Consider the following 16,891-nt stretch of genomic DNA (forward strand, 5'->3'; position numbering starts at 1 on the left):
GCGCCCGGCCAGTTTCCTTATTTTTAATAGTGTTTACCTTATAGAATTATTGAAAGGATTAAATGTGATAGAAATGTTAAAGTCTCAGACATTAAATGTATGCCTTATATCAGAATAATAGAGTTACATGAGTTTTTAAACAGACCTTAATTTACCTGAGTCTGAAATGTTAGTGATTTGTTAATTACTATCAATAAGTTATTATTTTAGCAGCATCCAAATTAGAATCATATATTTTATCTTCTTCCCCCATGCTCCAATGAAATATGATGATTTCAGCTTTTTTTCTCAACATTGAGGGCAATTTGAAGAATCTTAAGTTTAAAACTGACGGGGTCAGTTGCATTTTATAATGTGTTTTCCTGGAGATTTCAGATGTATAGCCTTGGAGCTGTCAACAGCAGCTAAGTTGAACACAAGATCCAAAAAATATTTCTAAACAACTCTCTTTTGGCCTCATTATGTTATTTTCCATGTAGATATATTGCAACCTAATGTACTACCTGAAATTTTCTTATGATGAAACACTTCATACTAGAAAAAAAAGAAATCATCCACTGGAAATCTGTTAACTAATATAAATGACAGGGTGAGAGGATTTTTGCTTAAAGTAAGTAATTTAAGATTCTACAGATAAAAACTGCCATAATATCAAAGTTCACTGCATACTGTGTAATTTGAATTGGAAGTAACTCACAACATGACACAGGGAGTAAAATTCACATCTAACAGCATGAAACTGTATCATTAAAGCATAGTCATCCTTTTCTAGGTAGCTTTATTATATATATTATGAAAGTTTATCTGTGCTAATTTAAGCTGTGTTGACATAAACAGTCTTCACAGAAAACAAGTTATTTTTCTGCCTTTAGTGATTCCCCATTGCATTTTCTATTTCATTTACTTCTAAGAAGATATGTGAAAAGTATAAATATGATAACCTTAATAAGTGTCTCACAAATGATTTTGGAAAGAAACCAATAGATTTGTTATACTCAGTGTATTAGTCAGACTGGGCTGCTATAACAAAATACCAGAGACCAGGTGGCTCAAACAACATACATTTATTTCTCTTCATTCTATAGGCTGCAAAGTTTATAATCAGGGTCAGGGCCCTTTTCCTGTGTGCAGACAGCTTCCTTCTTGCTGTGTCCTAACATAGTGAGAAGAAAGAGAAGGAGAGAGTGATAGAGAGGGAGGAGGAGGGAGAAAGAAAGACAGAGAGAGCGCTCTAAACTCTTTTTATAAGGGCACTTACCACCTCATCATAAGGACTCTGCTTTTATGACTTCATCTAAAACTAAATACCTCCTAAAGACCCCACTTCCTAATACTATCACCTGGGGCCTCAACTTATGAATTTTGGGGGGACACAAACATTCAGTCCATAACACTAAGATTGCAATAATGTGTTCATGTTATTGCATCAGTTCAAATCATTAACAGGTATTTATATTTATATAAGATATTTCATCATTTTTCAATGAACATATTTAAATAAACATGTATTAATTAAGCTATATAATTCCAAATTGGCAATAGTTCAAAAATTAGAAATATTGTCCTTAAAACAGTCAATTTGCTAGTTGAAACCAAAGATAAGAAAGTCTTACCTTTCGAGATAGCTTTCCTGGAGCTTCCCTACTTTTCTGCAGGTGGAGTTGAATAACAGATTTATCTTTTTGAAACATTTTGTGGCTCCCCAAAGAGTGATCGCTGAAAGAGAAAAAATGAACACAATCATATCCTCCCATAATATCCCCAAATATGTGTTTTCCTCTCTGACTTCATTTTCTTTTATTTTTAGAACTTAGTTTGGTAAAAGCAAGCTGAGTGTGTATGTGTGTGTGTGTGTGCGTGTGTGTGTGTGTTGTGAATATATATGCATTATATGTTTTGTGTATAAATGAATAATGAGAGGAAATACAAATATATAGATATAGATGAATAGTGAAATTATTTTTATGTGCATTAATAAGTTAGAAAATGATTAAATGATTAGACACCTTTAGAATTATCACAATAAATTTTAAATAATACTTTGCGTATTCTAAGTTAGTTTTACCCAGCCATCTCAGAGTTCAAAGCTGATGACAGCATGCTTCTGGGTGGTCTAACTGATGCCATTATGTCTGTGTGGGGACCTTATCTCAAAGCAATGGGATGTGGTGAAAATGTCACGAGCTTTAGAGACAGATTTACGAGCTCGATGACCTTAGGAAGGCCAATTAAACTAAAACTATCTGAAACTCAGTATTTTCTCTTGTAGAGTTGTAATAGTAATGTCTACATCAAAGGGTTAACAAGCAGAATAAACAAAAAAATTATACCTATTTCAGAGATTTCTACTGGCATTATTATATTTCTTTGTCTCCATTCCTTTCTCTTTCTTTTTTTCCTATAAATATTTACCAAGCACAAATTAACTGAAGAGCACAATGAATTACTATTTTGCAACATATTGCTTATAAACACAATTTGATTATTTTGTGAAATGAAGGGCTTCTACTATATAAGTCCCTTTACAGCTTTAAATTTTGATATCTCTGGTGACTCCTAGTCATTGAGAAAAGGATGAGTTATGTTAATGCACATTGTTCAAAGGACCTTAAACATATGAAGGATTTCAGGAGAAAAAAAAAGTATATGAGATACTTGTAGTCCTTAAGATGTTAATTTTACTTATATGGAAAATTCAGTAAATATTTGGGATAACTTGTTTCCAACAATGCCAGACAAATAGACCATTAATCTGCAAAATGAATTAACAAAAATATATAGAATTATGTAGAATAATTATATAGAATTTACTATACTATATAGTAAATTCTTTTAAAATGTTTCTATTTTAACATGTTGTTTTTAATACTCAAAAAAACTTAGTACCTACCTATCTACTAGCCAAAATGGTGAATGTTAGTGTGTTCATGACATATGTTCAATGCCTATTCCTATCCCAACTGTTAGTCTAACCTAGATTCTTGTCCCTGGGATATCCATAGAGCTCTTACACTGTTCCCTGAGTTGTTTACATGACCAATCTAGACAAAAGGCATGACCCCTGCTTTTCTTCACTTGTTCTTGGAACTGCCGATTTCCCCTTCCTCCTTCCCAAAGGTCTGCTTCAAGGGCCATCCTCACAATCTATCATATGTACTGAAGTTCCTGTCCTTTCATCTCCCTCTACTCAACTCCATGCTAAGAGCTCTGTTTTCCTGTTCCTGCTATGGGAAGTCACTTAAGAGTAGTGCTTTCAAAGATTCCTTTTCTCTGTATGTTGAAGTCTTGATTCTGCACTCTGACACCAGTGCAATGACTTTAGCCTCATGTGTGGCTACTGAGTGCTTACTTAAAACTGACTTTCTTTATTTCATCCACCTGTGTGTGTACTTTTTCCTAGAATTGCCAGATAATATACTGGATGTCTAGTGTGATGGTTAATATTGAGTGTCAACTTGATTGGACTGAAGGATGCAAAGTATTGTTCCTGGGTGTGTCTGTGAGGGTGTAGCCAAAGGAGATTAACATTTGAGTCTGTAGATTGGTCAAGGCACACTCATCCTTAATCTGGATGGGCACGATCTAAACTGACAGAATGGCTAGGTTAAAAGCAGGCAGAGGAATGTGGAAGGACTAGACTGGTTTAGCCTCCCAGACTACATCTTTCTGCCATGCTGGATGCTTCCTGCTCTCAAACGTCAGATTTCAAGTACTTCAGTTTTGAGACTCTTGGATTTTCATCCACAGACTGAAGGCCACATTGTCAGCTTCCCTACTTTTGAGGTTTTGGGACTCGGACTGGCTTTCTTGCTCTTTAGCTTGCAGATGGCCTATTGTGAGATCTCCCCTTGTGACAATGTGAGTCAATACACCTTAATAAACTCCCCTTTATATATACTTCTGTCCTATTAGTTCTGTCCCTCTAGAGAACACTTACTAATACATCTAGTATATACAAATTACAGAGAAACAATGAATGTTTTTAGTATATATTTCATGTAGTATTTGATACATATTTATACTAAAGGTGTGTGTGTATATATATGTACACATATGCTGTAGTATTAAAATTTATTTCCACCTGTTTCTTTGCATATTTTCATACCCATACACACACATATACACACCCCTTTATACCATATAGGTATATATAGGTGTGTCTCTCTATATACATATAGAGATATTTAGATATAGATAGATGTATAGATATAATACCTTAATACTGTTTAGGTGTGTGTACGTGTGTGTGTGTGTGTATGTGTGTGTATATATATATGTATATATACACCTTTATATAAGTATATAAATATATGTATATATATACCTTTAATATAACTATGCATAATATAATACATGAAACATATACTAAAAATATCTATGACTTTGAAATACAACTGAATAGCCTGTATTTTTATTTGCTACATCTGCCAGTTTTACTGCTTTCAAAAACTAGGTCTTACTCTTTCCTTACCTTTGCTTCATTGTGTATGTCCTCGTGTGTTTGTGTGTCTGTATGTGTGTGTGTATGATGGAGTCTGGCACCATAATTATTAGATTTGGGTTAATAACAGATGTTGAAAAAGTGTTTTTTCTCTATAATTTTTTTTCAGATTATATTATAGGAATATATTCTCATGGGATACATCCAAATTGTACTCAACTCTACAAAATAAAAGAGATAAGAAAATTCTTCCCTTTCCCCTTTTCTGGAAAATAATTACCAAGAGCTTATTACACTTTCTTTGTAGGCTGAAATAAATAGGCAACACACATATTTCTGTTATAAATGAGAGAATCTTATTTTAGTCATGTCTCTAGTCTATGAACTCCTTTTAATTCATTTTTGGGACTTTGACTTTTAATCAGAAAAGTCTCAGCTATCCAAGACATAGTAATGCCCTCTGCTATATTACTTTAGGTTTATATTAACTATATTTTTTCTTTTAGAATTATTTCCCTTCATGTGTTGGAATTATTTGAGCCATTTTTGAGTCTCTTCTTTCTCTATTTATCTTTAGAGGCTTGAGATTCATAAACATATTTTTACTTTCTGGTGGTTGCCTTTTTTAAAGAAAATGAAACATATCTTAAAGCTTTTCTATGGTAATCTCAATTTAATTACTATGTGACAGATACTCGGAAATAAAATTTAGAGCTTAATATGACATCAATTCAGTTCTCTCTTAGAACCTTACAACTGCTCAAGTAGAGATCACTTCAAATATTAGTTCCAGATTCTTTTATCACTTACTTGATGAAATATAAAAAGTAATAGATTCATTGATCAAAAAAGTTAAAGTTGGGAATTATAAAGAAGACACATATCTTAAAATAGTTTATTTTAAACTAAACATAACTAAATAGCCTCTCACTAGCCAAAGTTCTGATATTAGCATCAAGTCTTTGCTATTGGATGAAGGGTCAGTTGATAACAGTTTTGTGTCCTCTTTCTGATATAAAACAAATCTATAAATAATTATCTTTAATTGCCTATTCTACTTTCTTAAATGTGGAGCAATATCTTAGAGTCAAAGAACAACTTGAATGGAAAATCACTTTAGATTTTATAATTATTTTCTAGTCTAAGTTGTTTCCTCTACATTGAATTCAGCAACAATAGATTTTAATGGCACTCCTTTATTAATTATCTTTTAAAATTTTTAACTCAATTTTCATAGAAACACTGACTTTCTTTGTTCACTCATATTTCATCACTCTGTAAATACTTCATTTGCTTACCTAAATAAAATAACAATAGAACTGGCATAAAAATGTTCAGGAATAAACACAACGGACTCTAGGTACATTTACAACTCAACTTACAGAAGCAAAAGTGCACGGGTATAATATACTTTATAGTAAACTATTATGCTAGAGAAGCAGTTCTCCAAGTGTTGTCTACAAAACCCCGGAGCTACAAGAGACACTTTCCGGGTGTACATGCACTTGTAGGAAATAAAAATCAGTGTCACTTAAAAATATCCTAGATAAAATGGTAAAAAATATTAATTTTGTTAAATCTAAATCCTTAAATACATGTGTCTTTAATTTTCTATATGAACATATAGGAAAAACAGTTAAAGCATTTCTGCATACTATAATATAGAAGTTGTCTTCAGGAAAAGCCCTCTTGCAATTGCTTGAGTGGCAAGATAAGTAACTTTTTTCATGCAACAATTTTATTGCATGAGAGAATTACAGAGAAACCGGGGTTATTCAGACAAGTGTTTGGCAGTCAAAAATGAACAAGCTAAGCTTGTCACTTTAAGGAAAACAACTTCAGAAGTAAGAATTTTGTAAAATTTGTATTTTCTACTATGAGCTTGCCGGCTTGCCAATACATAAAGACTTTTCTGGTGAGAAAAATGCTAATATTAAAAAATGTACTTTTTGATATTTTATAATAAAATATGGTAACATTTGGAAGATCTGCAGAATCCAACAAACATATTTGTCTAAAGTGACAATCCATGATGCTTCAAATCTTGCATGGGTAAAAAGAGGTTTATCAATAGGGCAAGACAGACCAATGGACTCTAAGTAGCCTAGTGTGAAAATTATTGATATTTTTAAATATTCCACACTGTAACTAAATTTTAAAAGATTACTACTTATTGACTTTGGTGTAGTAATAAAGAAAGATGTTCACAATTATCTGAAAAGACTACTAAGATATTTATCTTTTCTGCAAATCCATATTTGTATGAGGTTAAATTTTCTTTACATACTTCCACTCAATCATGATAGTGCAACAGACTGAAGGGAAAAGCAGTCAATGGTCTTAATTAAACCAGACATTTAAAAGATTTCTAAACACATAACAATGCTACATTTCTCGCAAATTATTTTTGTTTTGCAATATATAGTATCTATAATAAAAATATTTATGTGTATTATACATATAAGTTTATCATTATTTAATCCAAATATATAAATTGTGTACTTAAAAAATTTCTCAATTATAATTTCCAACATGTAAATATTGATAGACAAGTCCACCAAAAAGTCTTTTTTGGGGTACCAAAGGATTCCTGAGACCAAAATGTTTGATAGCTACTCTTCTAGAACAAACAATGAATTATGGGCCTTAATCATTCTGTTTTGTAAAGGACATAAAGAATGTTAATCCAGCAAGTTAAGCAAGCAGAAATAGATAAAGGAGCCTCTACTAATAGCTTTCTTTTGTTTGTTTTAACTGTATTTTAGAACTTTTAAGTAATTATGTTAACCATTGATCTGTATTCCATAGGGCTTCATTGTTTATTTTGCTGAAGTACATCTTTAAATAATTTTAGAGAGATAATTTATGGACGTAAAATGTTTTATTTCTGAAAATGTCTATTTTACATTGTCCTTGAATGCTGGCTTATTGTTAGTTCTAGAATTCTCGGTCAAATTATTTTCATAAAATAATATTGTACTAGAACTATCAGTTAAGATTAAATCTCTGCTGTTGTTTAAAGGACATAGAGTTTCCATCACACTTTTTAAGAGCTGTGAACTACTCCTTTTACCACTATATGTGGCAAGACCACAATTTTGATCAGTTTGTGTTTAACGATCTAGAGCTATACTGTCTAGTATAGTGGTTAGTGAATACAAGCAGCTACTAATCACTTGCGATGAGGCTACTTTTAATTAAGAAATGCTATAAGCACAAAATACACACTAGATTTTCAAGACTTGTCATATTAAACAATTTGAAACATCTCAATGATTTTATTTTGATTACACGTTAAAATGATAATATTTGAGGTACATGGAGTTAAAGAAACTATACTATTAAAATTTATTTCCACCTGTTTCTTTGTATATTTTTTCATTGTGTCTAGTAGAAAATTTAAAACTCTTAAGTGGCCTATATGATAATTTTGTTGAATGGTGCTATCTAGAGAAAATGAAAAAAGAAAAGAGAGAAAAGCAAAAAAGAATAGAAAGAACGGTGGGAATTTAATAAGTGAAATAAAAAATGAATTTTTGTTGGAGAATTCTAGATATCAGAAAAGATAAGAAGAAAAGTTACCATACCAAGAGAAAGAGAAATGAAAGGCATGGACCCTAAGGTGGGTAATGTGGAGAGAAGGGTTGCGCTCTAAGAACAGGCCACATTGGGAATTACAATGCTTATAGTATGAGCACAGGAATTATTCATTTGAGGTTGTACACACCAGGTGTTTTTCTCAATCTGGTAACATTCCAAATACGAGCACTACCTATGTTTTATTTAATAATCATCTATGAAGCTTCAGTTGTTAAACGAACTGAATGTCTATGATACAATAAAAGTTTAGGCTTTTCTTCCCATATCCTAGGAAATCAAACTTTCTGTATATTAATTATTTATTCTCTCTACACATATTTGATTCCATCTATCTGCTGGTTACTATCTTAGGAATTATAATGAGTATACTTGTCATTTAAAATGAACACTGAGAGGCTGAATTCTTGCACATAATTACCCTTATTTCCTATTCCTAAATAGCTCATGTTATTTTAGAGTATTTCTGAGGAAATATGTTTATGTAAAGAGAGATTAATGATCTTAACACCAAAAAATAGTAAGTACTCAAATTTGTCTTATGAGCAAGAAAGCATCCTAAATAACATTCAAACTATGAATATTGATTCTCATTGCCCTAGCCGCTCCTTGTAAACCCACATTTGAAAGCGATGCTCTTTTGTTGGAATAAATACTTACCCTTATTTTATATAATTTGAATTAAGCTAAGATGTTCTTTATTCTTACATGCAAGAAGTAGTCACAGAGGTGTATTGTGAAATATTAAACTCATGTATAGAAAATAAACTATTTCGATTTGATTTTGTAAATATTGAAAACATTGCTGACAGCTTCTGAAGGTATTTAAGAAAACTCAGTAACTAAGCTGGACTTAAAATCTTTGGGATAACTAAGTCAGGAATGTAAGGTGAATATAACAAAATATTAAAATAATATTAGTATTATAGTACTACTCAGCGTATTTTTCAGATAGCTATGTGTATGTGCATACATTTGGCACATGTACACACATTTGGTATGTGTCCCTTGAAAATTTCTGCATTGTTAAATCTGCCATATCCTTAATTTGAGTAAACTGGTCTTTGCAACTAATAAAATAGCCATGTATTTTGTGCTCAAAGTGGTATTTGGAGCTGACTCAGCATAGACAAAGATCGATATGTTGTTTCACTAAACCAGAGCTCCTGAGTTTATTGTTATTTTGCCTTCGGGAGAGCTATGAATAGGAAAAGTCAAACTTTATGACTTGGAGAGATAAGAATAGGTTCGGTCCTAAAACTAGGGCTTTTAGGCATGAGGTGGTTAGTAGAGAAGAGTCAAGCTTTTGAACAAAAATCCTGTATGGGACATAAATTGATACCAGCAGCTAATACTCAAGAGGGATTTGGACCAAGGAGATCTGAAACTTTATACTGAAATGCACTATTTTTCTTAAGACTTCCCGCAAGTCTATGAAAAGGCCACTATCCCTCACACCTCCTCACTCAAATATGGTTATTTTTCTTCATACATATAGTATATATGCATTTCTTAAAATTCAAAAAATTGAACATTCTGCAAAGAATTTATTATTTTGGGGGGTATAAAATGTATTATACATAAAGAATATTACCACTAGCAAATGCAGACAGGATAGGACATGGTACTGGGTGGAGGACGGCTAGCTCTTTGGAAAGTGAAAGGTTTGGGTGGCGTGGGCTTCATGCCACGCTGATCGGTCAGTAGACGAGGGCACATGCCAAACACCATAGAGCATCAGGGCATCAGATGCCGCTCTGTGTACCCACAAGTGTTCCCTGTCTCATCTGGGCCTTCGAAGGGAGCACACCCAGAAGCGAGCAACTGAAGTGAAGGGGCTTCCTAAGGTGCCCCTTCCAGGTTTGTCTCTGAAGTCACAGCAACACCATTTTAAGCAATATGTTAAATCGGATGATTTCCACAAACTATCCATGAAGTTTCTAACCATCACAATTCAGTGAAGTACAAAACACTGAGTTACAGGCTGTGGGAAGAGAAGGCAGCACCAATGGAGGCACCCACCTCTAAATCCTGGTGTTCTAGGGGCTAGGAAAGGGAAGTCCCTTTTTTAACCAAGCCCCTCATTTCAAGTACAAAAGAATTGCTCTGATCAATATTAAATTATATGACACACAAAATGAGGGCCAGGCACGTGGCTCACCGCCTGAAATCCCCAGCACTTCGGGAGCCGAGCCCGGGGGCCCGGATCACACCACATATCCAGGAGTCAAAAAGACCACCTGGCTCACGGTGAACCTCCGTCTCACTAAAAAATACCAAAAAAATCAGCCAAGGCGTCGTGCCCGGGCCCGCCTGTAGTCCCAGCTAGCTCAGGAGGTCCGAGGCAGGAGAAAGGATGAACCAGAGTGGAGCTTGAGGGAGCTGCGAAATAGTGCCACCTGTACTCCCCAGCCCTGCGGTGAGCAAGAAGCCCCGACGACTCCAATCCCTCAAAAAAAAACACCAAAAAAAAACAACCAAACAACCACCAACACACAAAACAAAATGGACTAAAAGCAAATTCTACTCTATGTTGGGGTGGAAGTGGGAGGAGAGAATGAGTCCTTCGAAGCAGGAAGGGAGATAGCAGGGGGAAGGTTCTGTGCCTGTGACCCCAGCTGGTCACTCAGGCTGCTACATTTTTACTTTTGGTGGTTTCAGGAAGGTCTGATTTTTCTTCTCTTTTCTTCTCCTTTGTATTGGCTTGGAAGTTTCGCCAGCTGTCCACACGACCATCTCGATTTTCCTCAAAGTTTTTCTGCCACTCTCTTTCCCGTTTGGCTTTTTCTTGAGCTTCAATCTCTTCTTCCCTTTGTCGTTTCCTTTCATTCATCTCGTTGCCTTCTCTCTCTTTCCTTTTAATTTCCAGTTCAGCAAAGAGTTTCATTGTCTGTTTATATATAGCTTGTTTGAACAGTTCAGGATCATCCTCCTCTACAATTGCAGGTTTTCCTTCCTTCTTTCATTGTTTTTTTCGCTCTTTCACAGTGTGTTCCACGTATTCTTTTCCTGCCTGAATTACATCCAGGGCCCTCTTCTTTTGCTCCTGATGCAGTAGCAACTTGTAAGCTTTGTCCACAGCTTCAAAAGCCTTTTGTGCTCTGTCAGCATCATCTTGATTTTTGTCAGGATGCACCAAGATGGATAACTGCCGAAACCTCTTTTTTGTTTCCTCATCTGTAACTTCAGGATCTATCTGAAGAACCTCAAATGGGTTCAAATTGAAGTAAGAGGCACCAGGAGGGTCAGTCTTTCAATCCGATTTTTCGATGTTAGAACCGAGTCTCTCTTCTCTATTTGTTTCACCTCACTGTAGAAGGTCATAAAGGCTTCCTCGGTGCTGCCTCCGCTGCCCGAAGTCCGGCTCTCTCCTGAAGCCGCCATTTCCCCGGCCCAGCCACCAAGTTATTTTTTTTTTTAATGTGGAAAAAAGTTTTACAACAACTCTCAAGTTTGCAATGCTCTCCCTACTAAGTTACAGCAGTCACAAAAGACAAGTAGTAACATAACTATATAAATGAAGTTACTAAGAAAGTCAGTAAAAAAAAAAGTAACAGTGGTGAAACTGTCACTTTGTATCTTTCACAAAAAACATACACTAAGCCCCAAGGGGCTCTTTTTGTGGGGGGTATGGTATGCGAAATTTATGACATAGTCATTATACCAGGAGATCAAATATGCAGATTTCATTCTATCCTGAAGTTTTATTATTGTTTTTGCCCACAAAATCTCCAGCAGAGAAATATCCTACTACAGACTTTACAAATAAAAAACAATACATGAGCAATGTTTTGTCTTATTAATGTGATTTCAGCTAATTTGAAGTAATATGTAATTCAAAAGTTCTTTAATCACTTTATTTTATTTAAGAAAAACAGAGAATTGGGTCATTTAAACTTTTATTAATTCAAAATTGGGAAGATTTAATAATTCTTAGCTTCTAAAACTAGACAGTGCTTTTGGGTAACAAAAATAATGTGACAGCTACATTTTGGTATTATATATCTACAATAATATTAAATTATGTAACTACATTCACATGTAATTTGCCATATCTTCTTGGAACACTCATGCAACAGCTTTGAGATTCCTTTAACCAAGTTTATTAGTTGATGATGCTTGTGCAATTCAGCTTTTTAAAAAACTTGGGGCTGAAATATGCTATCATTTTTACAAGTAGCTTTTAATAATAATAAACAAACTTTACTTAGCACAAGGTCTTTCTTTGGGATTTCACTCTCAAGTGAAGGTATATATCTACATATGAGGACATTTGTTCTAGCACAGAGTTATTGAATTAAAACCAAATGCAAGTTGTATGGTGTGTTATTTTTGTGGTCATTAGCTATTTACTGCAGAGGTAAACCAAAGTTAATTATAGAATATTAGGTAAAGCACTATGAAGGAGATTAAAAAAGAAATTAAAGTCATTCAAGACACTCTTATTGAATGATTTATTAACAGAACACACTTTTTTACTGTGTGTGAGATAGCTCAAAGTTATGATATGTTCCTTTCTATCCTCCCACAAGGTTCTGTGATTTTATAAGTGGAGGAGTAGAGTTATGTAAAAGAGAAATGCACTTTATCTCTTTCTTTGCTCAAAGTTAAGTCTTAAAAGTTGGAATGAATTTTAATATTTGAAGTCTTAGGCTGGAACAAATTTGCTGGAAGTAATCAATTCGTTCAAGTTTGCTAAGTGAAATCATTAATTTCACTGAGAAGAAAAAAGACTCTTCTTCCCCAGCAATATATACAATGCAGTTTTATTGCTAATGAGTATAATCTATTACTTCAAACTGTATGTATTATGACTTAGTCTTTCTCTCACTGGTAATTAATAGTTTTATTTTTACTCTGAGTACAAGACAATTTCAATTTATAATCAAATGTTTAATGAACAAATTAATATAACTTGGGTCGGGCGCGGTAGCTCACTCCCGCAATCCCAGCACTTTGGGAGGCCGAGGCGGGTGGATCAATAGAGGTCAGGCATTTGAGAACAGCCTGGCCAACATGGTGCATCATCTCTACCAAAAATACAAAAATTAGCCGGGCATGATGGCATGCACATGTTGTCCCAGCTACTCAGAAGGCTGAGGCAAGAGAATTGCTTGAACCCAGGAGGCAGAGGTTTCAGTGAGACGAGATTGTGCCACTGCACTCCAGCCTGGGTGACAGAGTGAAGACTCCATCTCAAAGAAAAGAACAAATTAATATAAATTGCCATGAGATTAGTTAGAACTTTTTTTAAAAAAAAATAGAAGTTTTTTGAAAAGGATTATTTTAGAATTTTAATTAAAAGAATTTAATTTTGTAAAACTATTTTTGTACTCTAATAAAAGGAATGCATCGTCTCTACTAGTCCCAGAGAGAAAAACAAGACTCTCAAGTAGATAGGAAGATCATTCTAATCAATGCTGGCAAGGATGTAGAGAAAAGGGAGCTCTTAAACACTGTTGGTGGGAATGTAAATTACTACAACCATTATGGAAAATAGGATGGAGGTTTTGCAAAAGACTAAAATAAACTACCATGCAATTCAGGAATCCTACTAATGGGTATTTATTCAAAAGAAAGGAAATTAGTATACCAAAGGGATACCTGCACCTCCATGTTTGTTGAAATACAATTCACATTAGCCAAGATACGGAATCAACCTAAGTATTCATCAATGAATGAATAAAGAAAGAAAATGTGGTATATACACAATGGAATACTCTTCAATTATTTAAAAAAGAAAGCTGTCAATTGCAGCAGCATGGATGGAACTAGAGGCCATTATGTTAAGTAAAACAAGCCAACATCTTCTCTTCTAGCTTTTTTGAATATACAATAATTGTTGTTAACTGTAGTCAAACTACTGTGCTCCCAAATACTGGAACTGATTCATTCTATCTAACTATATGTTTACATGTATTAACCCTCCTCTCTTCATCCTCTCCCCATCCCACACCCTTCCCAGCCTCATAACTATAATTCTACACTCTAACTCCATGAGATAACCATTTTTAGTTCCCACATATGAGTGACCCCCTTCTACAAAGAAATGATAAATGTTCGAGGTGGTGGATATTCTAAATATCTTGACTTGATCATTATACATTCTATGTAGATATTCAAATATCACATGTACCTCATGGATATTTACAGTGTATCAGTAAGAAAATAAGTCATAAAAAGAAACCACAGCTGTAGAGAAAAAAGAAAATCACAGGAGTGGTTTTTTGGTTAGGATGGAGAAACAAATACCTGCACTCCTAGTAAATATTTGGCTAGAGAATAATAAGAGATAAAATTATGAAGAAGCATTATACTTCACGTATTATCAATGTATTTATGAAGAAAAAACTCATGTGAGATGGTTACAAGTATAGGTGAAGGTGCAATTGTTACTCTGTAAAAAAGAGAGATGCAGGGACAGTCTAGGAAATAGTAGTTTCATTTTCTAGGACCTCATATTTGTGCTACATTCAATGGGAAAGAAAAGATATAGTTCTCGTCCTTGAGCCCACTGGAAAAACTGACTGGGATCAAGCTATTGCATAAGAGTATGGACTCCTTTCTCCATGGTAATGAAATCGGGAGTTGAAGAACAGGAACATGATTAAAATTTTTAATTTTTTTTTAATGAAACAGATGATTTCTTTTTTTCTATTATTTCTCATACTGCTAACAATTTTGTATTAAGCTTCCATGAACCTATGACAAAATTGATAGTTTCTGTTCTGATTCTTTAATTTGCTCTGTGTTCATTATATAGTGTATTATTTAAAATCAGACAGGGAGAGTGAGAGTAAGAAAGTGAGAGAGAGCGAGAAAATGAAAGGGAGAATAAGAATGAGTGAGTCATGGGATATTTTAAATGAGAGAAAAGGTTTTATGATACTAAATTAAAATAAATGTTAAATAAGTTGCAAAAATAGTAGTTATATTTAAAGGCAAAGAATTAGGCAGAAAATTTAGAGGAATGGTACTACAGAGATGGACCGCCCCACCCCTCACTGTGGAGGTAGACAAGCATTGTACTGATATAGAAGAGGAGGCTGGGACCTGTCTGTGTTGGCTGTAGGTAAATTTGTTTGTGCTGGGGGCTGCGTTGGGGCAGCTTGAAGTGGAAACTCAACATTGGTCTGAGTCTGAGGTGTCCCATTTGATACTGGGGCCTGGAACTTGCCCCACTTCCTGTTTCCTTGGCTCTGTGGCAAGGGATTTCCATCTATATCATACTTACAGCAGCAAGTACTTGCCCAAAGTTTACCTTTATGACAACGCGGGCAAACAGTAACAGGAGCATTTGGCTGTGTTTTTGAGCCGGCTAGTCCGCTTTTAAGTTTTTAACAGTGCAATTTTTTTGAGTATGACCAAGTTGACTGCAATTAAAGGAGGCTCTAAGAAAAGAATCAGTCGAGTCAGTCTGATTGCCGTCCTTCATGGCCCGTGCCACATAATCGCTTTGTGGGTCTCCTATCCAATGCCTTCACAAGCTTTAATATATGCAGGCAGCACCTCATGATCAGGTACATTTTGTCGTTGGATGGAACGCATGGCTGTTTTACACTCATGGTTCTCATTCTCAAAAGTTAACATATGAAGGAGAATACCCTGAGCATGCTCATCAGAGACAGATTTTTGAACAGCATCTTGTAATTTAGCCACAAAATCAGGACACAATTCATTGTGACCCTGTTTAACAGTAGTAAAAGACACAGGAGATTGACCTGGGTGCCTAATTTATCCCAAGCTCTCATACACACCTTTGTTACTTGTTCCGTGGCAAGAGCATCAAAACCTAATTGGGCAGGAGTATCAGAGTAATTATCAGAGCATGTGAGCTGAGCCTGAGTAATTAGAATGACATCAGCCTGATTTAGCTAACCTGCAGACGGGCCTCCTCTGACCACCAGGTATGGAACTGTAAATGCTGAGATGGAGTTAGAACAGCTTTTGCCAAACAGCCTTTAGACTTGTCCCAGTCTAAAGGAAGCAAAATGACCTCAGTACAGTCTGTAATACCATCTTAACATATGGAGAAATAGGACCATACTGAGTACAAGCATCCTTGAATTCTTTTAAAAAGCTAAGACTGAGTGGCGCATATCAAAGCACTTGTACCCCTTGAGCATTAGGAGGTTCCAGTGCAACCAGATAAGCCCATGCCTCTAATCTACTTGTTTGTTTGTTGTGGCATAATAAGCACTGTATGGAAGTTTCAAGAACAGGGACATGAGACAGAGTAGGCATAGAAGTGACAGGAAAAGTATGTGTAGATAAGGGAAACTGAGGTTGAGGAGGTTGGACTGACTGGTATGAGAGTGTGAGAAAGGGTCATTGGGGGAGCAGAAGAGGCAGAAGCATAGTGGTGATCATTGATAAATGAAAAAGGAAATTTTGATTTGCTAGGAAAATTATCTTTCTTAATTTTGCAATGTTATAAGGTATAAACATCTTTATTAATTTGTTGATTAGATCTAGTTTTTATACCATGTACTGTTCTGGAAAAGAGGATAATTTTTGGAGAGTCTAAGTTCTTAAGTCATTATTCTTGACTTCTAATATATCAGTACTTGAAATGTGGACTGTAGACCAGCAGCATAGATATCAGCAGATGCTTGTTAGAAATCAATAGCAAAGACTTGGAATCAACCCAAATGTCCATCTGTGACAGACTGGATTAAGAAAATGTGGCACATATACACCATGGAATACTATGCAGCCATAAAATAGGATGAGTTTGCATCCTTTGTAGGGACATGGATGCAGCTGGAAACCATCATTCTTAGCAAACTATCACAAGAAGAGAAAACCAAACACCGCATGTTCTCACTCATAGGTGGGAACTGAACAATGAGA

At 34.8% G+C, this 16,891-nt stretch overlaps 1 protein-coding gene and 1 pseudogene across 1 annotated transcript in view; both read right to left on the minus strand.

Annotated features, from left to right (window-relative positions):
- Positions 1-16,891, minus strand: part of PIK3C2G (phosphatidylinositol-4-phosphate 3-kinase catalytic subunit type 2 gamma) — a 385,467-nt gene that overhangs the window by 353,048 nt on the left and 15,528 nt on the right. Inside the window, 1 exon segment of the mRNA XM_017888605.1 lies at positions 1,614-1,716. Within this exon segment, the coding sequence (XP_017744094.1) occupies positions 1,614-1,716 (103 nt within the window).
- On the minus strand, positions 10,673-11,434 carry LOC108539739 (dnaJ homolog subfamily C member 8 pseudogene; annotated as a pseudogene).

The sequence above is a fragment of the Rhinopithecus bieti genome, unplaced genomic scaffold (genome assembly GCF_001698545.2).
Source record: "Rhinopithecus bieti isolate Rb0 unplaced genomic scaffold, ASM169854v2 scaffold_15769, whole genome shotgun sequence".
Classification (NCBI taxonomy): Eukaryota; Metazoa; Chordata; class Mammalia; order Primates; family Cercopithecidae; genus Rhinopithecus; species Rhinopithecus bieti.